The following is a 23,503-nucleotide window of genomic DNA, read 5'->3' as shown; positions in this document are numbered from 1 at the left end:
GGAATGCTGCACACCTCTTGCTTGCCACCGCGCTGCTTGCGTTTCTGCACTCTGAATAAGCATCTTTGCTGTAGACACTTCAGCTCGGGTCAGTAAGGGCCCTCTCCCTCCCAGACATCCCACTGAGATCCAGCTCAGGTCAGCTGCCTCCAAAAACGGTCAGTTGGTTTATGTGAAGTAATCAGACCTTGAGCCATCAGGATAACCCAAAGGTTATCCTCGTGGTTGGTGCTGGTTGGCCACAATGCCAGGGACTGTGCAGGCTGTGCCCAGTGAACTCCCCGCTGGCTCCTCTCCAGGCAGTGCCTGTGGTGTCCCTGCCCTGTGCACATCTCAGCCATGATAAAAAGAGCTTGAATTTAGACATGGAAGCTAAAGAGTGAAAGACACGTTAACTTGTACAGGTAATTCCCCATGGTTTCCCCTTTTTTTTTTTATAACCATAGAGAAGAGAGTTGGCAGGGACCTCAGCAGACCATCTGGTTCATCCCTCTGCCCAGGGCAGCCAGCACTGCCCAGTCCATGTCTGGGTTTTTTGGTGTTAGTCCCCAGCATGGCCCTTGGCTGTCCGTTGCAGCTTGGTACGTTCATGGACAAGTCTTTTGAGACAATCAGCTACAAATGATTCCCTCCTTCATTCCTTGCCCTGCCTCCTTGAGTCCGTGTCCTCTGGATACCTGTAGCTCTGTCTACAAACACCCCTTGACTGCCCTGCACCTATTTAGTTCTTTTCACTCTTGCATAAGCCAGACCCTCTATTTTTTTTTGTACAAATCAGTCCCTCTGATGATTTTTGCTGCCCTTCACCAGAGTTTCACGTTGTCGTACCCTTGGCAGTGTGAATCCTAGTCTGCTCCTGGAGCAGCCTCTGGCTCCGAGATGCGGACATACAATCTCAGCTGCTGTGTGTTTGCTGTCGTGCCCTCCTCGGCTCTCTCTGCTCATCCCGCTCTGCTCTTGCGGCGCTGCTTGCTTGGGGCACATCATGCTTGCACGTGCCGTGGTGGTTGCAGATGGCATCTCACATGATGCTGGTAACAGTTGGTCGTGATGTGCTGCATGAGTGACCGAAGCTTTTCTCTCTCTGCTTTTCAGGGGTGGAGAAAGGTCTGAGCACTTCAGGGTGTCGCTGCTGGAGTTGCAGAAGTTCTTGCTGGAGTACCAGAGGGTGAGCTCAACACAGGCCCAGGGGAGGGATGAGGGGGTAGGCACCGGTATCGGTAGGGATCCGGTACTCCAAGGGTAGCCTTGCCATGGAGCTGGGATGATTTGGTCATGGGGTGCTCTGCCTGGCACAGCCACAACCTGAGCACATCCTTCCTGGAGCAGGAGGTGATGCAGGGGAAGCGCTGGTGAGGGTAAACCTGGCCTCAGCCAGGCACCCTGTTCAGAAAAGGGACCGACAGCAGAAGATCTGAGAGGAGTGGAGGTCCCAGGGGGGAGGAACTGGTCAGTGGAGATTTACCCAGTCCCTGTGGCCTCAGCTGGTACTGCAGGTTTGCAGCAGCCGAAGCATCATGGTCCATCCTGTCTGCTTGGGAGGTCTCAGCAGCTCCTGAGGAGCAGCCGATCAATTCAGTTGCTGACCTTTCCATTTAAAAGCGATCTTAGGTCGTTCAGCAAGCACAGCATGCACGCTCGGACACGCACGCAGGCGCAAGCAGCGCATTTGCGGGCTGCGCACACCCTTTATTTCGACTTTTGCCAGGCTCCTGTCTCGTTGCTGGTCTCCTTCTCCAAGAGGACAGGGCTGGCTCGCGAAAGCACTGCTGTGCCTCGCGTAAGAGCGTGGGGCCTCCTGCTTTGCACCGTCCTCCACGTCTCCCACTACCACCTCCCTGCCCATGGTCTGCAGCGAGCGGAGAGTTAACCAGCAGGGAGACGCAGCTGTTTTGATGGCCTAATGAAAGACACTCAGGGAGAGAGAGAAGCAAAAGGAAGCCGAGTTGGCTTCTGCTGCCGAAGGAGGAGGGATGGCAGATGTGTGCAAAGGAGCTATCGGAGAGAAAAATGCATGGCATTGAGAAAATGAAGACCACTTAGAAACAGGGCAGATTTCTGCAGTTGTGTGCTATCCGGCATTTGTGCTGACAGTTGAATTCCTGGCAGAGATGGTCTTGCATTAAAAACTGCCTCCTTAATGGTTAAAGCTTCTAGTTGGATGAGCTGCACGTGATTTTGAATAATACTTTCTGAAATGAAAGTATTTTTATGTCTCTCTTGGGATTTGCAGGAGCTCTGGGCTGCAGATACCCTTCAGGTACAAGAATTCATGTTCAACTTTCTGAGAGACCCTTTGAGGGAGATTGACGAGCCTTATTTCTCCCTGGATGAAGTAAGACACCTTGAACGCTAGCGTGGGTGGAGTAGGGTGGAGTAGGGTGTGACATCCCCAGTGCGATGTGTGCTGCGGTGTGACAGCTCTGCTGTCTGTGTCTTCACTGCGGGGTGGCAGTGCTTAAAGGATCACAGCTCCTGTAAGCTGCATCGCTGTATGAGATGAACGTGGTGGGTCACCATGTTGCACAAGAGCCGGTTGGCGAAGGGAATGACTTCTGGGCTCTCTTCTTGTGCTGAATGTGTGCGGCTGGGAGTGCTCATCGGGCAGTTCATCAGGAGGAGGAGAGGGGCTGCGTTTGGCTTAATGCCCCTTTGGGGCACGTAAGGATCTTTTCAAAGCAAGAAGAGCTGAAAACAAAAAAATAAAAAGAACTGGAGATGACCATGTCACTGGCACTCTGGACCGACTCCCACACAAAGGTCCTTTGACCCACATGGCCTTAGTAAGCTATTGCCTGCCATGTGAGCTGCAAAATAAAATGCAGAGCAATTCATTTGTCTCCAGCTGGGTCAAAGGATTTGTACGCAGATATCTGGCACAGCTCACAGGATAGGTGGCAATGCCTAAGCTATGGTTACTCGAGCATGCTGGGTCAGGTAGCTTGTGTGCTCTCTTGGTTGCCTCTGGTCAGTCTGTGCTGACCTTAGAAAATAGCTACCTGCTCGGTAGTTGCTGACACGGGGGGTGAGATGTGGGTGAAGCTAAACCACAGCGCCCGGCTCCTCCGCATCATTAACACGCTTCTGTTTCTTCCTGAGCAGTTTCTCACCTTCCTGTTTTCCAAAGAGAACAGCATCTGGAACTCGCAACTGGACATGGTGTGTCTGGAGAACATGAACAACCCCCTCTCCCATTACTGGATCTCCTCCTCACACAACACGTAAGGACTAGGGGATGGCTCTCTCCACCCCTCTGCTCCCAGCGTCCTCTTCCCCTGTGCCAGGGTGGGATTCTCCTGATTCTGCCCGATCCCAGTGATGGGTCAAGTAGGCTTTTCCAACCCGGGGTCAGTACATCAGAGACCTTCCTCTTGGTGCCCCAGTCCTCCTGCACGGTTTAACCATCAGTGTTTTGCTCTGGTGTTGTCAGCAGCACACATCTGCACAGACTGTGCTTTCAGGTCCCGGGCTGTCACTCTGGCGATTTCGTACCATTAGCGATGTCATCTTCCACAGTCTCTAAGGACAGATATCATAAAAACCTGGCAGGCTGAAATTGGCCATTTTCCTTCTCTGCTGCTAGAAGAATCTTGCAGGAACTGCTTTCTTTGGAGACAGGCTCTGTCTGTGCTCCCCGTTCATGGGACGCGGTGGCAGCACCTTAGCCCAAATTTAAAGGGCCAAGAGCCTAAGCCAGCTGACAGCCTGGAGGGCAGGCAGCGAGCTCCTGTCTGCCTGCAAGAGCTGGTCTAACTCTGCTCTCAGGCTGCTTCTGGCGGGTGCAGGGGGCTCTTTGTGGCGCCAATGCTGATATCGCTCTTTGAGGCTTATCTCAAGAGCCAGCAGCAAGGCTGGACCTCAGAGTAGTGCTTGCAGCCCCTTGCAGTAGGGGCAGAGTTGAACCCCTCACCTGGGGAAGATGGCAGGTCTGGGGGAAAGTCGCTCTCGCTGTTCCTTACATCACAGAGGCAGGTCCGCGATGTCCCAGCAGACATCCATGCTCATGGTGAGTGTGTTGCTTTGCTGATGTGTTCTCTCACGTGAAAGGTACCTGACGGGGGATCAGTTCTCAAGCGAGTCCTCGCTGGAGGCGTACGCCCGCTGCTTGCGCATGGGATGCCGCTGTATCGAATGTGAGTACCCGGAGCCGGCACTTTCCTCTCCGTCATCACGATAGCTTGCGGTGGTTAGGGAAGGCTTTGCGTGGAAGGCAGGGCTGAAGGTTGACGTGCCGGTGGCAGCATTGTCACCATGATGTGCTGAAAGGGCTGAGGTCGTTTGCTTTGTGGGACTGGGTGGTGCGTGCCCGAGCTTTTGGTCCTCCGGAAAGATCTGGACTTTCACCTCACTCCTTTATTACCATCCAACGCGGTTCCCAGCAACACGTAGTTCAGTCCATCTCATGTCCGTGTCCTGCCTATATTCCAGCCTTTGGGCTAAGTTTCCCCTGTGGGTCTCTTTCAGTGGATTGCTGGGACGGTCCCGATGGCATGCCGGTGATCTACCATGGACACACCTTAACCACCAAGATCAAGTTCTCTGACGTCTTGGTCACTATCAAGGAGCATGCCTTTGTCAGCTCCGAGTGAGTACAGCAGGGACCTGGACTTCAGCTAGCAGAGCTGCCAGGAAGGCAAAGAGAGGGTAGAGCCAAGGCTGTAGCAAAGTGGAGCCCACCTTTATCCAGAGACCCCACACAAGACCGTGTGCCGGGGATTCGGTGGGAAGAAAGCATGTTGTGTCTCCCAGCCAAGGGGAGATTTCACCCAGAAAAAAGTTGTGGGAGGGAAGACTTTGGGTAAACCCCAGCAGTTTTCCGGTCCTTCTCCACTCCGTGCATTGCCAGCAGCGCTGGGGACACCTTTGTGTGGGGGCTACATTGAATGCTCAAGGCAGCACAGATCACTGTTGATGCAAACTGCTCTTTGAGGGCACAGAGGCCAGGTTTTGAAACAGGGCTCAGAAGGTGTTGGTTCCATCCAGACACCACGCTGGTACTGACGGCTCTTTTCCTCCTCTCAGTTTCCCCGTCATTCTGTCCATTGAGGACCACTGCAGCATTGCTCAGCAGAGGAACATGGCTCAGAATTTCAAGAAGGTCTTTGGGGACATGCTCTTGACCAAACCAGTAGATATTTCTGCTGACGGCCTTCCCTCTCCAAACCAGCTCAAGAGGAAGATTCTCATCAAGGTGAACTCCCCAGCAAGGCTCCTAAGTGGAGAGAACGGGGGCAGATGGGGTGAGGGTGTGGGACCAAGGGGAGCCTCTTACCTCTGAAAGGGGTTGGTTGACAGTGGATGAGGTGGAAATGGAGACCTGATGCTAGAAACAAATGGAGACAAAGAGCTCTCTTGCTTGAGAGGAGCTGCTGGGAAATGAGCTCAGCAGCTGGGTGCTGCCTTTCTTAGGAGCTTGGGGGATGTTGGTATTTCTGCTGCAGAAATCACCTCTGGGAAGAAAGGGTGGGACTTTAGTGCTAGTTGATAATCTCTGTGGCACGGGTCTTACCTTGGTCCTTCTAGTCTGGAGGAACCCACTGCAGCAGATCTGGAGTTTTAGGGTTGCTCACCAGGAAATCCATGCTGCTTTTTGGGTACCTGCTTCCCTCAAGGTGCCTGACCCGCTCTCTCGTCCCACAGCACAAGAAGCTGGCAGAGGGCAGTGCTTACGAGGAGCTACCCGCATCCGTAATGTATTCAGAGAACGACATCAGCAACTCCATCAAGAACGGGATCCTCTACCTGGAAGACCCCATCAATCACGTACGTCTCTCTCTGCCACTGTCACCCTGGCCCCGCTCTGTGGGCTCCATAAATGACATGGTAACTCCCTAAGGCACTGTGTGGTGCTGGAAGGAAGGGCTGTGGTGCAAATGATCTAAGAGGCTGTTGGTCTATCCTGTTTCTCAGGAGTCTCTGAAGGCTGGGGGAGTTTTTATGCTGGCTCTCTCCTGTGCTTTTCCCTAGGCACCTCCTGTTGGCCCTTGTTAGAGGCAGAAGGCTGAGCTAGAGGGAGCGCTGGGCTGATGCACTGCAGCTGCTCTTGTGTAATCCGTATAGCCTGTTATCTGTTGCTGCAGTAAGTCCTAGTGATGGCCTGCATTTCTAGACCTGCCTGCCTCCTGCCAAGTGCCTACACACTTAACACACCTAAACGAGCATTCTGCTTTGTAAAGCACCGAGCATTCATTTTACTGTGTGCATTTACTTATACACAGTCCACTTCTTCAGCTGCTTTGCTGAGGATCTGTCAGGCAAAGTCTCGTGCGAATGAAACAGGTTTTTGGAAAATGGGCAAGTGCAATGGTAAAGCTGCATAACCATCTCCGATATCCTCATCTCTGATATCCCCCGTGCTGAATCCATGCCGAGAGTTTTCTTTTTGCCTTGATTTGCTCTTCATTTGGTCATCTCCTTTTAATATGTGCTGGGGTGTTTGCAGTGTGATCTGCAGCCAGTTTGTATGTAAGACCTATCACATGCCCGTTTTTTGCTACTGATAAACCCATGCTTTGGATCTGGGAGATGTCTTGGAAGCTCCTGTGACTCCACTGAAATCATTGTTGTCAGTGACTGTCCTTCACAAACCCGATCACCCCTCACTGCTTGTACTGATCAAGAAGGGAAGGTCCCACGGGTGGGTGGTGGGCCAGCTTGGTGCTTCCTCAGGGGGGTCTCTTTGCCCAGAGTTTGTTTCCTTGCAGGAGTGGAACCCACATTACTTTGTCCTGACCAGCAGCAAGATCTATTACTCTGGGGAGACAACCAGTGACCAAGGAAACGAGGATGAGGAAGAGCAAAAGGAGGTGAGGGCTGCCTTGCGTGACGGTGAGTTGTTCCCCTAGAGAAAGGACTTGACTGCCCAAGGGGCTGAGCATCTCCACTGCCAGCTGACTTCAGGGGGAGATCCTGTGGTGGAAAGGGTGGGAGCTGCTTCAGAAACTCCCTGGTGCTGGTTGGAAGACCCCTGAGCAGAGCAGACTCCGGCACCACGAGCCTGCCCTCAGTAACCCAAGACGGTGGGTTTTCCCCCCTGCCAGGTGAGCAACAGCACCGAGCTTCACTCCACAGAGAAGTGGTTTCACGGCAAGCTGGGAGCGGGACGCGACGGGCGGCACATCGCGGAGCGGCTGCTGACAGAGTACTGCATCGAGACAGGGGCCCCCGACGGCTCCTTCCTCGTCAGAGAGAGCGAGACCTTTGTTGGAGACTACACCCTCTCCTTCTGGTGAGGGCCACAGGCGCCAGCCCGCTGCTTGGTGTCGCTCCTGGGGTAGTCTTCATCTTGACGCCATCTTCAGTGGTGCAGTCCCATTCCCCAGTGGTCTCCGAGCAGGTTTCTCCCCTTTTTCTGTGCCCCAGCATCATGTCAACTCACTGTCCCAGTGCAGAAGGGTCAAGTCCCTTGGGACCCTTGCACAGATGGGTCTCCTGTGGGGCAGGAATGCCGCGTCCAGGCTGGAGCTGTGCCTGAGGCAGATGCAAAATCTCCACAGACGACCCCGGTTTACCCCCTCCCTCTTCCACAGGCGCAACGGGAAAGTGCAGCACTGCCGGATCCACTCACGGCAGGATGCTGGCAGCCCCAAGTTCTTCCTGACGGACAACCTGGTGTTCGACAGCCTCTACGACCTCATCACCCACTACCAGGAGGTGCCACTGAGGTGCAACGAGTTTGAGATGAGGCTGACGGAGCCGGTGCCGCAGACCAATGCCCATGAGAGCAAAGAGTGAGTGCATGTTTGGGGAGGGTGGGTTGTGTCCACTGGGCAGCTGGGACCCCATGGGAAACCCTCCCAGGTCTTGCTGCAGTCCTTCCTTCCTTGCTGGAGCTCTCTGGTCCCCACTTACTCCCCGTGGAGCTCTCTGTGTCACAGCAGCCATGCTGGCCAGCTTCGTTGTTGATGGAGCTGGTTGTCTTGGAAGCTCAGTGCAAAGAAAGGAGGTGCTGGGCTTGGTTGGGATAGCGTCACCCGTGCCGCGTGTCACCAAATGGCTCTGTTCCTGCCTGTCCCACAGAAAGGAGAAGACAGCCCTGTTGCAGCGTTACATATATGATGATCTCAGCTCCCTGTCCTCCTTTTGAGTATTCAAGGCAGTCTTTTGTGGGCTGGAGGGGAAACAGTACGGCATGGCAGAGGTGTGGGATGAGCCAGATGTGTGGAGACCCGTGCACAGTGACATGTCTTTCCTGAAAGGTGGTACCACGCCAACCTCACCCGGGCCCAAGCCGAGCACATGCTGATGAGGGTGCCACGCGACGGAGCCTTCCTGGTGCGCAAGAGGAGTGAGCCTAGCTCCTACGCCATCTCATTCCGGTGCGTCTCTGGGAGAAGGGTGGTGGGCGCAGGAGGTGGAGCTGGGATGCTGCAGTGTGTGAAAGAGCAGGAGAGGGGACGTGAGCCTGACATGAGCCCTCCCAGAGCTCTTCTCTCTCCTGGATGACCCTGGATAAGCCTTACAGCCCCGTGAGAGCCTTTAGGACCCTGCTCCTCCATCTCCCATCTTCTGATGGGAGATGGCTGTGCTCAGCAGCCAGCCCAGGGGCACCTTTTGCTTGGGTGCCTTTATTTTGGCAGAGACCCCTCTCTTGCCAGGCACCAAGTGGCTTCTCTCTGTCTTTCCACCTGCCAGGGCGGAAGGGAAGATCAAACACTGCCGAGTGCAGCAGGAGGGCCAGACTGTGCTGCTTGGCAACTCCGAGTTCGAGAGCCTGGTGGACTTGATCAGCTACTATGAAAAGCACCCACTGTACCGCAAGATGAAGCTGAGGTACCCCATCAACGAGGAGACGCTGGAGAAGATAGGGACAGCGGTGAGTGTGGGCAGCTGTTGGAAGAGCTAAGCCAAAGGATGATGGACAGGTCCATTTTGAGCTGGTGCCTTGAAGTAGTGGTATGTGACCCGTCTCTGTGCTTCACAGTCCACACCTCTTGGGGCTTCATGCCCTGTTGGAAACACTTACTGGCTTGAGTGAGATTTATTGCTGCCCCTCTGAGCCAGGTCCGCAGGGAGTGTGGGCTGGGCATCTGTTTGCTGTGTGCAACATCATCTCTGGTGTTGTGCCTTCCCTGGGGTGTTCTCCCTACCTCCCCCAAGGTAGGGGACCTGTTCTCCTGCAGACCCACTGTTGTAACCTCTGGCCCTTTGCTTCCACAGGAGCCGGACTACGGAGCCCTTTACGAGGGACGCCATCCCGGGTTCTACGTGGAAGCCAACCCCATGCCCACCTTCAAGGTACGCTCTCACTGCTTGGCATGAAACAACCTGCAGGGCCTGAGGGTTTAGCAAGTGTCTCTTTATTTTCTAAGAGCTGTATTATTTTGCACACTCATTTCTAGACTATGCAGGAAGACACGCTCTAGGCTGAGCCTGCAGGTTCCCAGACTGGGCTGCCTCTTGTTCTGAACTCCTCAAACTAAACCCATCAGTGGCTCTGGCCCAAAGTGCCTGTGTGAGGCCACACCAGACTTGTGACCTCTGGTTTGGCATAAATGGGGGCTCTGATTTGTTCTGCAAGGGTTGCTAGGGTCTGGCAGCCTCTGGCAGCAGGGTTGGATGCTGGCTGCACACGACGTGCCTCACAGCCCCCCCCAGCAAACACGTCTGCAGTGGAAGGTGACCTCTCATCCCGTGGGCTTGTTGTCCGTGTGACCATCCGCTGGCCAGCCTCACGGGACCCCTCCTCATTGCAGTGTGCAGTCAAAGCCCTGTTCGACTACAAGGCACAGCGGGAGGACGAGCTCACCTTCACCAAAAACGCCATCATCCAGAATGTGGAGAAACAGGAAGGAGGCTGGTGAGTTGGTCCTGAGCCTCCTTTTTCCCTCAGGGACACAGTCAAACCTTGGTGTCACCATCCATACAAAGGTTTGTCCCCTCTAGGGTTGGGTCTGTTTGGGTATTGCCGACAAGCTGCACAGCCCCAAAGCCTCACGAGCCCTAAAAGCAGATGATGGAGGAGCCGCCTGTCGCCCACGACTCCCAGTCAGGATGCTCTGGGATCCCGCAGTGGGTGCTGACGCTGCCCCTTCCCTCTCTTCCAGGTGGAGAGGAGATTATGGTGGCAAGAAGCAGCTGTGGTTCCCTTCCAACTACGTAGAGGAAATTACTGGTCCCAGCAGCCTCGAGCCGGAGCGGGAGGTGAGCTTGTGCCTGAGCAGAGCAAGGAGGGGTGGTGGGGAGGAGTGCGTGTGCGCAGCCCCCCACGCTCGGCCGCGCTGCCCAGTGCCGTGCCCACCGCCACCCTGCCTGTGCTTCATTCCCAGCAGCACCTGGATGAGAACAGCCCCCTGGGAGACCTGCTCGGAGGTGTCCTGGATGTGCCCTCCTGCCAGATTGGTGAGTGCCAGGGAGGGATGGAGGAGTCGGGGGTGTTACAGCCGTTTGCGGGTCTTCTGGGCCAAAGGGCTTTGGTCTCCGTCTGTCTCTAAGCACCCCTGTGCCTGCTGCGAGTGAATGCCTGTCTACGGTGTGTGCTTGCCATGCAGTGACACACTCCACTGCTGCTCCCAGCACAGAGGGTGCCTCGGGGTTTGGGGCTCAGGCGTGTCCCTGCAGCCTGAGTACAGCCAAGGAGCTGCTCCAGCACTCCTTGAGCCTGCTCTCAGGGGGCAGCCGCCCCATGGACAAGGAGCTGAGACTGATTTTGTAGGCTCCTTCTTTTCTGTAAGGATTTGTCTTCCCTCGCATACGTGTGGTCCAGCCTCCCTGCCAGGCTGCTGCAGGCTCTGGGGCTCCTGGGTGCTGGCCGAGCTGGGTCCAGTCTGCAGCTCTCCGCCGTCCCTCAGCTCCCCGCAGCCCAGAGGACGTTGTGCTCCAGGTGGCTGTTCCCACCTGGGCACTTCAGGGCACAAAGTGAAGAAGATGCAGGAATGGGAGGAAGATGCAGGAATGGGAGGAAGAGGGCATTACAAAGGCCCCATGAGGCTTCTCAGCCCCCTCAGGATACACTGCATCCCCACCTATCACTTTCGGGGCTCCATCTGTTGCCTCCAATGACCAGAAATGGGACCTTCTCCTCTTAGCTGAAGAGTCCCGGGGCAGTCATGAGAATCCTTCAGTGTCTGTCCTCTCCCTTCCTCCCTCTGTGGTGTGAAGGACTTGGCTCAGCATCTGCTTGTGACCTTGCCCTCTGTTCCCTCTCCCCACACAGCCATCCGCCCCGAGGGGAAGAACAACCGCCTCTTCGTGTTCTCCATTAGCATGGCCTCGGTGTCGCGCTTGTCCCTTGATGTAGCAGCTGATACGCACGAGGACTTGCTGGACTGGGTGAAGAAGATTCGGGAGGCAGCCCAGACGGCTGATGCACGGGTGAGTCTGGAGAGCCCTTGGCAGGGGAGACATCTCCTTGCCAAGTCCTGGATTTTCCAGGAGCCAAGGAGGAGGTGGAGGCTGGGGACGGGGGTGAGATGGCAGCCTGCGACAACTGGCAGAGCTGTTACAAAGACGATAAAGCCAGAGTAATCTTTGACAATATAGCAAGGGTTGGTGGCCATGCATTGTGGCTTGAGAGGCTCAGGCTGGACATCTGGGAAGAGTGGTCCATCAGGAGGGTGTTGCAGCCTCGGGAGGTGGGGGATCTCCATCTGTGGAGGGTGGCAAGGTTCTGCTGCAAGGCCACAGCTGCCCTGCTCTGGTACCAGTGCCAGTCCTGCTCCAGGCGGGAGGTAGGACCCACCAAGGGCCCTTCCCATGGGTGCTTCTGTGGTGTCCCCCCAGTGCAGACCCAGCAGACCTGCTAGTGGTTCCCACAGTGTGGGCAGGAACGGTCACACCAGGCCAGCGCTGCCGTTGACCACAGTTGGTGAGCTGGGTTATCCAATGCCGCTGCTCCCACCTGGCCCTGACACCTCTCTCTCCCTCTCTTGGCAGCTCTCTGAAGGGAAGATGATGGAGAGGAGGAAGAAGATTGCCCTGGAGCTTTCGGAGCTGGTGGTCTATTGCCGACCTGTGCCCTTTGATGAAGAGAGTGAGCATCTGCCAGTCTGGTGGCCACTGCAGGCAGTCACCATGGTGTTACAGACCCCGCGGTGTGCCCCAAGGTGCTGCTTTGGCTAGATCTCAGCAGAGGGCAGGTGTCCAAAGCAAGTTGGAACCAGTTTACATTAGAAAGACAGAAATGTCTTTCTCCAGAGGGTGGAAGTTCCCCTCCCCATCCCTCTGTTGCTGGGATCTGTCACCATCTAGAGCAGCTGCTGAGGGAGTGGGGCTGGGGAGCATCATGCCCGATCACCGAGAGCGGTTTCGATGCTTTCAGCCATCAGTGTTGGGCACCCGGCAAACACCTGCCAGGGCAGAGCAGGGTCTGCACAACTTGGTGGTGGCTGAGCCAAGGGAGGAGAGGATGGTGTTAGGAAGGCGCCTGGGGTGGTTGAAGTGTCTGGAAAGGGAATGTGCTCCTGGCTTATGCTGTGCTGTTTCCTTCCAGAAATCGGCACAGAGAGGGCCTGTTACCGAGACATGTCCTCCTTCCCTGAGACCAAAGCAGAAAAGTACGTCAACAAGATCAAAGGCAAGAAGTTCCTGCAGTACAACCGCCTGCAGCTCTCTCGCATCTACCCCAAGGGCCAGCGCCTCGACTCCTCCAACTATGACCCCCTGCCCATGTGGATCTGCGGCAGCCAGCTGGTAGCACTAAACTTCCAGACCCCAGGTGAGGGCAGCAGGCAGGGAAGGTGGGCAGGCTCCTGGGGTACCCTGCGCCTCCTGCTAGCCACCTGCCTGCACCCCTGCTAACCTGGTCCTGGCAAACGGGGGTCTAGGAGTGGCTCTAGGTCTAGGAGGGGCTCTGCAGGGAGCAAGACCTGGAGTTCATGTCCAGACGTGTGGTTGCCGCAGGGGAAATGTGCTCCAAGGGGCTGGACTGACCCGGGGAGCTGCACTGAGCCAGGAGGTTGTGGTGCCACAAGGAAAAGATGAAATGGAGACGAAGCAGGGAGTTCCCCCGAGGTCCCCAGTGAGAGGCAGGGCAGGCAGGGGAGGTACTGAAGGGGACGGTGCAGCCCCAGCCTTGGGACACCAGCTGGTTGCAGGGTCTGAGTCAAGCTCACTGCTCTGCTCACCTTTCCCCAGCTTCCACTCCTGCTCCTGCCGTGCAGTCCAGCCTTCCCCTTTCCCTGGCCGTTGCCAAACCCTGCTGTGAACCCGTTCAGCTCACCAACCCACCAGAAAACTACCTGCCTCTTTTTTCCTGCTGGCTTTTTCATACCTTTTGTGAATTCAAGCATCTCGCAGGGCGGTTTGGCAAACGCTAGAGCCAGCACAAGGAAAGCTGAAAGGAGAGGGAGGAAAAGAAGGAGGTGACCCATGGAGCACAGGGTAGTTGGGCAGACTGTGCGTGAGAAAGTCACCCCATGGCCCCAGCACGTGCACAGGCTGCATGAGGCCATGGTGCACGAGGCATTGCCAAGGGATGGGCCAGGTCCCCTTGCAAAGGGCTTACCGCGAGGCACCAATAATCCAGGTGATCTGGCTTGTGGAAAGGGCACAGAGTCTCCTCCCTCCATCTCTTGCCTGTGCTCTCCAGACAAGCCCATGCAGATGAACCAGGCCTTGTTCATGTCCAGCGGCCAGTGTGGGTACGTCTTGCAGCCGACCAACATGCGGGATGACATCTTTGACCCCTTCGACAAGAGCACACTGCGGGGGGTTGAGCCGCTCTCCATCTCCATTGAGGTCAGTACCTCCTCCCAGCGTGGGAGGAAGACGGGGTCGGATCCGGGTGGTTATACCGAGCTTGGGGTGTTATAATGGTTTTTCTGGGTTCCTGGCCTCTGTCTGCGGCTGCTCCTCACCAAATCCCTCAGCCCCTGCCTAAGAGCTGTCTCGCAGCGCAGGCTTGAAGAGCCCTCACTGAAGGGGGAGACCCATGGCTGCTGCTGAGGGAAGTGCCGCCAACCTCCCCGGGTGCCTGGAAAGGAGTAGCAGGAGCATCCTTGGGTGCCCCCCGGGACCCCTCCCACCCAGGGCCCCGTGCCGGCAGGTGGCATCCACGAGCCGCGGAGGTGGCATCCCTGTCCCCAGAACTTGGCCGGGACTGCCCGAGCGCATGATGGCTCCTAACGGGATAACACAAGAGCTGTGCCTTGTCCCCTCCTTGTCACTCAATTGCTCCGGGCTTGATGTTTCTGTGTCCCCTTGCTCACGGCCCCTCTCGGGAAGATGCTCGAGGTCGGAGTGGACTTTTCAGCCCGTTTCTGTGTTGCTCTGCTGGTGATGATAAAGGGAGGGGGGGGCTGCTGGTGGGGGGTACCGAAGTATGGGCTGCGGATGCTCATTGAATCTTTTTCTTCCCGGATGGTGGGACTGGGGCTGGACCGTTCCTCTGCCAGCTCCCGGAGCTGCACAGCAGAGGCTCTCCAGGGGTACGGGACAGCTCACCAGACAAAGCTCCGGGAGGGATGGAAAGGCTCTGGCTGTGCCAAACCAGATGGCTCTCATGTTTGGACCAGCGGCTGTCCCACAAGGCTGTACAGGCATCCCTAGTGGTCTTGGAGCCGAGCTGTGGGTCAGCAGTCTCCTTTACAAGTCCCTTCAGCTCAGGCAGACCTTGGGGAGGAGACAGCGGAGATCCTGCCTGTAGCTGCTCACAGGTTTCTGACAACACGTACAAACTGCAGCTCCTCTGAGGCCACCTCTGTTTTGGAGCGATCCCACCTAAGAGAGCCACAGCCCTTCTCAATGAGGACACCCCATCACGTCCCATCTGCACCATTGACCCCGTATCCACTGTCCTCCTAAAAATCCCTGGCACCGTTGCCCTGCACCGTCTGTTTTCCAAACTCTTCCTGCATCTTGGGATGCAGTTGCAGCCACCAGGTGTCACGAGTCACTGTGCGGTAGCCTGTCACTGTCTCCTTTAAGAGACGGGCTCAGCCTTTTGTCCTCTGGCAAAACTGCCCGATGTCCCCACCAAAGCCAGCTTTCACGGACGGAGAAGCCGTCTCGAGCCCAGCATGACTCAAAGCACATGATCCAGCGTTGGCAGCGCGTCCTTCCCCTGCAACAGCAGCGTGCCGACAGCACGCTGGAGTGACATATGGCCACTGGCAAGAGGGAGCTGGGATTTCTTTCTCCTGCAAGGAAGCAGGTTGTCATTTGCGCTGAGCACAGACTGTGCTACGAACAGGAGGCAGAGCAGCAGCAGAGAGCAGCTCCTTCTCATCCTCAAGCTGAGGCAGGAGGGCCGAGAAGTTTGGGCAAAGACGGGGGTGTCCAGTGTAGCTCTCCAGGCAGGGGAAGGCGGCTCGGCTTGGCAGCTGTTGGCAGGCTGGAGGAGGGATGCTGTGGTCCCAGGCCTGGCTGTGCAGGCAGCAGACAGGAACCTGGGGCAGTTCAGCTGCCTTTTTTTATGGCTTACACATCAAATCAGCGATTGGTAACACCATAGCAGCTTCCAGGGGTGGGAACTGTTTTTCTCCGAGAGGCAGGCTGGGCTGGGCTGGCGGTCAGTGTCTCGTCTCTCTCCAGTTAGCAGAGCCAGGGTGATTTATTTGGAAGGAAAATGTCTTGGTATGCAAACAAAGTTTTTTCCCTCCTCTTACCGAGTCTCTCCTGCTCTCTGCCCAGGTCCTGGGGGCCCGCCACCTTCCCAAAAATGGAAGGGGAATCGTTTGTCCTTTCGTGGAGGTGGAGGTGTCCGGCGCCGAGTACGACAATGCCAAGCAGAAAACTGAGATCGTGGGTGAGTGGGTTAGCGAAGAGAAGGGAGAGGGAGGCCCCACCACTCCTGACCGTGGTGTGAGCCATGGGCACTGCAGCAAAGCCTGGCCGTGGTGGGCGGGGGGGGGGGGGGGCACGGCGCTCGGCGGGGGCTGCCCGTTGACGGCAGTGTTTTCTGACTAGCGGACAACGGCCTGAACCCTCTCTGGACCCCGAAGCAGTTCCACTTTCAGGTCAGCAACCCCGATTTTGCCTTCCTCCGCTTCGTGGTGTATGAGGAGGACATGTTCAGCGATGAGAACTTCCTGGCTCAGGCCACCTTCCTGGTGAAAGGCTTGAAGACGGGTAAAGCGCTCGGGGAAGCGGGGAGGGGGTGTCATGGTGGTCCTCACCAGTTTGCTAATTGCATCGTTAGCCAGGGAGACACTGAGTTTCACGGGAGGATGCTGTCAGGCCCCAGGCTGGCTCAGTCCCTCCTGTCCTCATGACAGGTCACATCCCCAACCAGGTAAAGGAAGGAAGAAGCCATTTGCTAACATCCCTTGGGGCCGACTGCCACTAGAGGAGAGCTGGGGGGGGTTGGAGGAGATCCCCTTGAGTTCTGTGCCAGGGGACTGACACGTCCTGTCAGTGAGGACAGGTCAGTCGTGGCCTGTGCCGCGAGTAACGCCGGGGCTGTCTCTGCTGTAGGTTTCCGAGCTGTACCCCTGAAGAACAACTACAGCGAGAACCTGGAGCTGGCTTCCCTGCTTGTCAAGATAGACATTTTCCCTAGCAAGGTAAGGACATGAGAGCGTCCTGCTCCACTCACCCCTGCAGCAGCACAGCTCTGCACCGCCGGCAGGTCAGTGCAGCGAAGCTCTGCATTGCCTGACCTGAGTGCATGCGGGACGGCCAAGTTTTCAGCACTGCAGTGTAGTGATGCACGGAGGGCTGGCAGGATGGGAAGTGCCGGGCTCGCCTCCTGCAGCGAGCCAGGGTGTTTCAGGCAGGGTCCTGCCTGGGCTGCATTTGACTGGCCTGGAAATCCCTTCAGCAAAAGCTGAAGGAGGCGGATTTGCTCCGTCCCAGTCCCTGTCTGCGCTGCGGGGAAGTTATAGCTCAGTATCACGGAGCCCGGCTGGCCCGGGGCCATCCACATTGGCATAAGCGGAGGGCAGAGCTCTTTCAGAGACAGATGTTTCTTTTATTTCTTCATTTAAAATAATGTTGGAGGGAGCCAGCGATGTTTGTTAAAGACAGAGCAGCTGCATGTTGCAAACCCCAAGACCGCGTGAGCCCTGCACACCCTGTATGGCAGCTCGCAGGGCAGCGGGGCCCTGCAGCAGGACTGCCTTTACTATGAGACATATGTTTTGAAATCCCAAGCCCTTTACTATATTTTTTTTTTTCCAACCCAAGCAGGAAAATGGTGAAATAAGCCTCTTCAGTGCTTCAGCCCTACGGGAACGAGCAGGGGATGCTTCCAGTCAGCTGCTAGCGAGTAGAGGCAGAGAGGGGTCCTTCGAGTCGCGGTACCAGCAGCCCTTTGAGGACTTCCGTGTGTCGCAGGAGCAGCTAGCTGACCACTTTGAGAGCCGGGAGCGAAGGTATGCCAGTGCTCATTGAGCTCTTCCCAGCATGAGACACGCCACCCCCCCGTCCCCCGTCTCCCCCCCTGCCCAGCATTTAGTCTCCTTGGTGCAGGCTGATAAACGCAGCCTCCCACTAACCCAGAGCAGAGCTGCAGCCTTGTTTGCTGCGTGGAAACCCTAAATTTCAGCATGAAAGTTGTGCCAGTCCTTGGGGGAGTCACTGCTTTGGGGTCCGTGGGAGTAGGGTGGGACAAGGAGCTGCCAGCCCGCAGCCGGTGGCACTTTGTCCTGGTGTGGGGGACGTGTTGAGCCCCTGCTTTCCTCCTGCAGGGTGGCTTTTGCCACTGGAGCATTGCCCTTGATCATCCCTTGGTCAGCCTCAGCTGTGTCCCCCCTCTCTGTGCCCCCCTGCAGGGTACTGCGGAGGACCCGGGTCAACGGGGACAACCGGCTGTAGCCCATCTCGGCGGGCAAAAGCACCTCCAGTGCTTGTGAATCTCACGGCACGCTGTGAACTGGTTTCTATGGAAACGGCACTGCTATGGCCTACTTTCAGGCAGCTTTTCCACTTTCTCTGCTGAAGGGTGTTCCAGTGGAGAACTAAAAAAAAAAAAAAAAAAAAAATTCAAAAAAAAAAACCCCAACCCCTAACCAACCCCAAACACCCACCGACCTTCACCATCAAGCCCTTAATGAAGCGCATCGGTGCGTACAGCCTGCCAGCCGCCGAGGTGAGAGACGAAAACTGTCTATAATCGCAAGGAAAGAGACCCAAAAAAAAAAACCCAACCAAACCCCAACCAGCCCTCTGCCATCGCTGCTCTGCCTGTATTCCCGGCCATCCCGCTCCTGCGCAGCTGCCGGAGGCCCTCTGCAGCCATCCTCTGCTGTACCTGTTCCCAGCGCGCCGGGCAAGGGGGGACTTAGGCAACCGAGGCAGCAGGTACCTCTGTCCTGGCGGCATCGCATCTACCCACCTGTATAGCCACCGCCTATGGGTCCAGTAGTGAAACTCTACATTTACAAGGCCGCTCTAGCTTTAAACGACAATAAAAGTGTCAGTATTACATGCGTGGTGGCTCGGGTGTCTGGCGGTTTGCCCCCCCCCCCCCCCCCCCCCCCCCCGCAGACGTGCCGGTGCTGCATCGAGGAGCTGGGAGCAGCCCTGCCTGGGAGGGGGGGGCTGTGCTGCTCCCTCCCTCCTCCTGCTGTCAGGGAGTTTGCAGCTACTGGGGGGAAAAAATAACCAGGAGCAGCCCCAGGTTTAGTGTTATTCACTCAAAAGGGTAAAAACAAGGGTATGCACTACAGCTGACCATGCTTTTCTGAACCAGAGTGGGGACAAGCAGTGACAGGGTCACTCACTCATGGCCTTACCCTGCAGGTCAGTTGTCGTGCTTTTAAAATGAACATGAGGGTTGTGACCGAGCATTCCCCGCTCCTGGATAAGCAAATATCCCCCTGCGCGGGGCAGCTCTCGCCATCACCCAGCATTAGCACCGGGCATAGGGCATCCCCAGGGCACTTCAGCACCCCACGCCCCGTGGGCTTCCCCAAACCCGGGTGCAATCACCAGTCGACTCGCGTTCGTCTTTTACGCTCTTTATTTAGGAACAACCAAAAATGTCTGGTTTCATTTCAACGAACTGTACAAGCAAGCTCTTCCCCTCGCCCACCCTCACATCCACATATACAAAAGGAAGGGAAACTTGCCGTTCACTTCTCAGAAGTGGCATTGTTGCTACAGGGAGTTCTTGCCCTCAGAATAAGAGCAGGTAAAGTCCATAGCAGGTACAAGCTACCCTAGCCCTAGTAATAGCCACAGCCCACAATCACAGGCAGCTTCTCTTTTTTTTTCCTCTTTAAAACCTTTACCAAAAGTAAAAACTATTTCCTGTCTCACACGATTGCCATGGTGACCATCTAAAATTGTGGTCTTAAAAAAAACACAATAATAACCCCACTGGAACCCCCCACACCTCCCCGGTACAAAGACGGTTTACACAGCAGAGCCCTTGCTCTGCTCCCTAGCTGCACGGCCACCCTTATGAAAGGTCCCATTGCAGCCACAATTACATTTTCCTTTGGATAAATCCAAGCAAAAATTCCAGGTCATTCAGCACCAGCATGATTTCTAAATAACAATAATTAAAAAAAAAAAAAAAGAAAAAAAGAGACCCCATTAGGCTGACTTTGTGGTCTGCTGAGAAACAAAGTGATCAACACGCTGTTCCCAAAGTCTCTCTTTTAGTGCAATGTTAGTATGTGCAAGGGGAATCACAGCCACGTACCCATAACACCACCAGGAGCCAGATGGGGCAGAGAGAAAGTGCAATTTTAGCAAGAAATTTTCTATGCCATGGATTCCTAGCCCAACCTTCACTAGCACCAGTAAGCAAGAGTCCTCCTAATACCACCCTTCATCAGTACAGGGAAAAAGTGGCTTTAATTGTGCCATCAAAATATGGCCAACGTCAGCCAACAGAGCACTCTTTACTGGAACAGGCAATAATGAGAAAATAAAATAAAATGAATCACTGCTTAGGTAACAGAGCTCCCTTGCTCTGCTTTAAGGTTTTGCGATGCCAGTCCAGCATCCCTGGCAGGGACCGCTGCCAGTAAAACATACAGCAGAAACTAAACTTGCAAAAAGGTACGGCTTGCAAGTGTCTCATCCCCTTCTCCATTTGTAGCGTTGCCTAATCTTACCCTGCTGGTTTTGTGATTGACTGAGAAATTACAAGAGGTTACTGCAGTGAGCTGAATCACATCAGCCACCGATTGATTTGAAAAGAGCGAAGCCAAAATTATCCGGGCAACAGGAGAGAGAAGTTTACAAGCATTTTAAATAATATCAACTTGACAGGAAGGTGCAGCATCACGTTAACTTTCTAATTTGTGCCTAAAAGTGCTGAAAATCATCTTTCTCTTCTGATTCCCAGTGACCCAGCTTCCAAACATCACCTCCCGATCAGGTTGCCTCTGTAATGTCTCTAAGAGAGGGGCTGCAGGGAAGACAGAATACAACACCACTTCTACCTGTGACCAAAAATTGTTGCTTTTCATTAAAGGAAAAAAAAAATATATATATATACCCAAACCCCTAAATGGAAAACCAGCCTTCTACATCCTCCTTTTCCTCCTGAACAGACAGGGGACACCTAGCAAAAATTAACTAAGCAGATATCTTGCAGCTCCAGCTTCTTGTGTGAGCGTCACCCGGGCAGGTTAGGGTTTTTGTTCAGCTGTGGGCTGACTACAGGGTTTCTCATCACAGCTGCCAGCAGCTACCGCTTTTGCCGGTGGCTTCTCGTGGTGACCAACGCAAGCCCCTGGCAGGGAGGGGACGTGCAGCTGTGCTAAATACCTGCAGCTGGAGCTCTGCGGCATACGCTGACCACTGCGTGCCATGCTTCGAAGCAAGCACCTGAGCCCATTCCTCTTGCCATGGCTGCGGGCCTGCTGTGCAGCAGCGCTCAGCTCTCAGGCAAGTGGAAATAGGAGCCTATAAATCATGGTTTGTTTAGTATTCTGCTAAAAAAAAAAAAAAAAAAAAAAAAAAAAAAAGAATGATTTCCAGGATGCTAATTAAGGAGCTGAAAAATAAGCTACCCAAATGAAACACGGAGCCATGTCTAGAAATCTCACGGCAGGGCCTGCTGGTAATGAATAAAGTAACTCTGTTCCTTGCATCAGGAGAATCAGCAGCCCTTTACACGAGCGAGCCAGGTACAGCACAAATCAGGGTTTCGGGTTATTAAGCAATTGGATTGTGCCCTTAATCTAAGCAGCCTCAGAGACATAAGTAACAAGATTCACATGGATTAAAAATGATGGTTACTACTGTGCCTGTCAAGCCTAAGCTCACACACAGCGGATGGAGGTGAAGAATTTAATTTCCCTTCCTTACTGATGCTGGCTACACGACCTCTATCTTACACCCCTCCTTTCAAGTCAAGATAGTCCTCTTTGATTAGATGATGACAAATATTCACACACTGTGTAGAACTGTGGTGACACTTCCTCTTAGCACCAGAAGAGCTGCTGCTGGGACCGTCAAGCCACCTCTCAATTTTTCCTTTCAGTTTCCGATGCAAACACACTTCTAATGTCCTGCACCAAAACCTGAGTCTATTTGGAGATGACACCTGCTTCTCCTCAGCTTCAAAAACGATGCATAGGGAATCAGAGGACCACAGAGCTAAACCCTCAAAAATCTTCAGCTTATACTTTCATGGAGATTTCAGGTCAACTAAAAAATGCAGATAACAAGGAATGTAGGAGTTAGTTAGAAAGGGAACTCGATTGCTTTTTGATTTTTTTGTCTCTAAATCTTACCCTCCCCACGCAATGGGGCTTGCCAGCCCCATTGCCGCGTCCGAGGGGAGTCTGCATGGAACCACTTTTTAAAATTCCTCCGACCCAAAAGAAAGAAAACTCCTGCTGTTCTTGTATGAATGCATGGAGACAAAGCTCAAAAACCTCAGCAGCTTCCAACCCTCAAGGCTGGTTTTTCTGTGTACACCGGGAAATTCTCCCTCTAGCTCACAAGACTTCTCTTTTGAATTTTTCTGGAAAACTGGCCGAATACAATCCAAGTGCAAAAAATTTCAGCTAGTGCATGGAAAAATGGTTCAAAGGGACCAGTTCATACCATAGTCCTTAAGCATTTCTGTAGATGGAGCGGGGATCACTCTTCCAATTAGCCATAGGCCTTTAAGTGTACACCAAAAATCCCACAGAAAATCACCTTGAATGGGCAAACTACACTTCCAACATATTTATATAGCAAGTAGTTAGTAAGAGTGTACATTTTTAATGTACATTTTAATGCAATAAAGAATCAATGGCATATCTGAACTGTATATACGTGTACTTAAATAAACCTGCATGTACATAGACACTAGAGAGTAAATTGACCTACCTGTATTTGTTCTCTGAAGGTAACACTGTACATACACTCATACTCTCGGGCCGCACGACTCCCAGATCTGCTACCTCTTGGCTCTAGGACCACCCAGATTCTCCCGTCACCTGTGACATTTCGGGGTGCGCAGGATTGCACCCGCGAGGGTGAACCCCTGGGGCTCTGGCTGTCTTCGCAGTGCAGCTGCCCCTGCTCTCCTGGAGGAGAGCCGCGGGGATGCTGCCCGGCTGAGCCGACACGAGGCTGAGGTGGGATTGCTGCCGGTTATGCCTCCAACTACGCCATGACCAGCAATAGTGCTTCTAACGAGAAAGAAATTTAGGGAGCCTGGTGTCACAGCAGGGTGCTCCGGGTCGACACCACCCCTGCTCGCAGCGTTTTGGGGAGGGTTCGTCTGACTGCTAAGGGATGGTTGCAGTGTGGGTGTCTGCATCTGAGCGCATCGCCCCGGCTCTCTTTAGGGTGCAGGTCATCTCCTTCCGAAGCAGATGCTCACGCTTGGCCGCGGGGGTTACACCGTGTGCCAGGGGAGCTACGCGAGCTCAGGCGCAGGCACCTACCACGTAGGCACGTACCGCCAGGCGAGAGGAAGCCCTCTCTCTTGCAAAGCACTGAGCAGATAAAGCCCCTTCCTAGGAGTTGAGCAAGGCGGCCTCAAAAGAGGGGACAAAGAAAGAATTGGAAAAGCAAGGGCAATTAAAGGTAGAAATCAGACACCATCTTTGGAAGAGGTTCTGAAAGAGCTTTTTTGTTTTTAAACCAGTTTTTTTTTGTAAATCTCTGGATCCGATCCTTTGGGGCTTGCTACCCACCCTTCTAATAAATATCATTTACCAGCAACAATAAAGTCTCCCACATTAAAAAGCTCTCACTAAATAAAAACCTTCTACTGAAAAAGCTTGGCTGAGTTAGCTTGGCAAAAATAAGGAGCTATGACTATTCTCCATAAATACATCAGTGGATAAACACCAAAAACTATTTAAGTTAAAGGACAATGTTGGCTCCAAAGCAAACCAGAAATGAACCAGCCACGAATTAATTCAAACTAGAAATTTAAATAAAGTTTCTAACCATTCAAAGGTGGTGAAGTTCTGGAATAGCCTTCCAAGAGCAAAAGTGAAGGCAAGACATGGAACCAATTTTGAGCTGGAATTTGATTAGTTTGTGACAGAATGGTCTGACACAGCATTTGGCTGGACTATTCAGCTCAAGAGTTTCCCTCCTAGACCTTGTTTTCTATTAGAAAAGAATATTAAAAAAATCTTCAAGTAGTTGCATCACACAGCAGCCACCCAAGACAACATGGGCACGTTAAAAATGTACAGGTACCGGGAAGCAG

The 23,503-nt window shown here is 54.2% G+C and overlaps 1 protein-coding gene across 4 annotated transcripts in view; it reads left to right on the top strand.

Annotated features, from left to right (window-relative positions):
* Positions 1-18,304, top strand: part of PLCG1 (phospholipase C gamma 1) — a 50,167-nt gene extending 31,863 nt beyond the window's left edge. Inside the window, exons 8-32 of one of the 4 annotated variants that reach the window (XM_076351697.1) lie at positions 1,096-1,168; positions 2,234-2,335; positions 3,103-3,221; positions 4,048-4,133; positions 4,465-4,585; positions 5,023-5,191; positions 5,641-5,763; positions 6,705-6,806; positions 7,041-7,228; positions 7,530-7,730; positions 8,199-8,318; positions 8,635-8,815; positions 9,160-9,237; positions 9,696-9,799; positions 10,047-10,143; positions 10,272-10,341; positions 11,156-11,313; positions 11,875-11,971; positions 12,431-12,655; positions 13,529-13,677; positions 15,571-15,685; positions 15,847-16,008; positions 16,354-16,442; positions 17,068-17,252; positions 17,652-18,304. In XM_076351697.1, the coding sequence (XP_076207812.1) occupies positions 1,096-1,168; positions 2,234-2,335; positions 3,103-3,221; positions 4,048-4,133; positions 4,465-4,585; positions 5,023-5,191; positions 5,641-5,763; positions 6,705-6,806; positions 7,041-7,228; positions 7,530-7,730; positions 8,199-8,318; positions 8,635-8,815; positions 9,160-9,237; positions 9,696-9,799; positions 10,047-10,143; positions 10,272-10,341; positions 11,156-11,313; positions 11,875-11,971; positions 12,431-12,655; positions 13,529-13,677; positions 15,571-15,685; positions 15,847-16,008; positions 16,354-16,442; positions 17,068-17,252; positions 17,652-17,694 (3,157 nt within the window). In that variant the 3' untranslated portion in view covers positions 17,695-18,304. Of the gene's footprint in view, positions 1-1,095; positions 1,169-2,233; positions 2,336-3,102; positions 3,222-4,047; positions 4,134-4,464; positions 4,586-5,022; positions 5,192-5,640; positions 5,764-6,704; positions 6,807-7,040; positions 7,229-7,529; positions 7,731-8,198; positions 8,319-8,634; positions 8,816-9,159; positions 9,238-9,695; positions 9,800-10,046; positions 10,144-10,268; positions 10,342-11,155; positions 11,314-11,874; positions 11,972-12,430; positions 12,656-13,528; positions 13,678-15,570; positions 15,686-15,846; positions 16,009-16,353; positions 16,443-17,064; positions 17,253-17,651 lie in introns of all 4 variants that reach the window. The other 3 variants (XM_076351695.1, XM_076351696.1, XM_076351694.1) reach the window with 3 other exon arrangements.
* The last annotated feature ends 5,199 nt before the right edge of the window (positions 18,305-23,503 follow it).

The sequence above is a fragment of the Aptenodytes patagonicus genome, chromosome 14 (assembly GCF_965638725.1).
Source record: "Aptenodytes patagonicus chromosome 14, bAptPat1.pri.cur, whole genome shotgun sequence".
NCBI lineage: Eukaryota > Metazoa > Chordata > Aves > Sphenisciformes > Spheniscidae > Aptenodytes > Aptenodytes patagonicus.
Note: the sequence above shows the minus strand (reverse complement) of the source record. Positions and strands in the feature narration are given on the sequence as shown.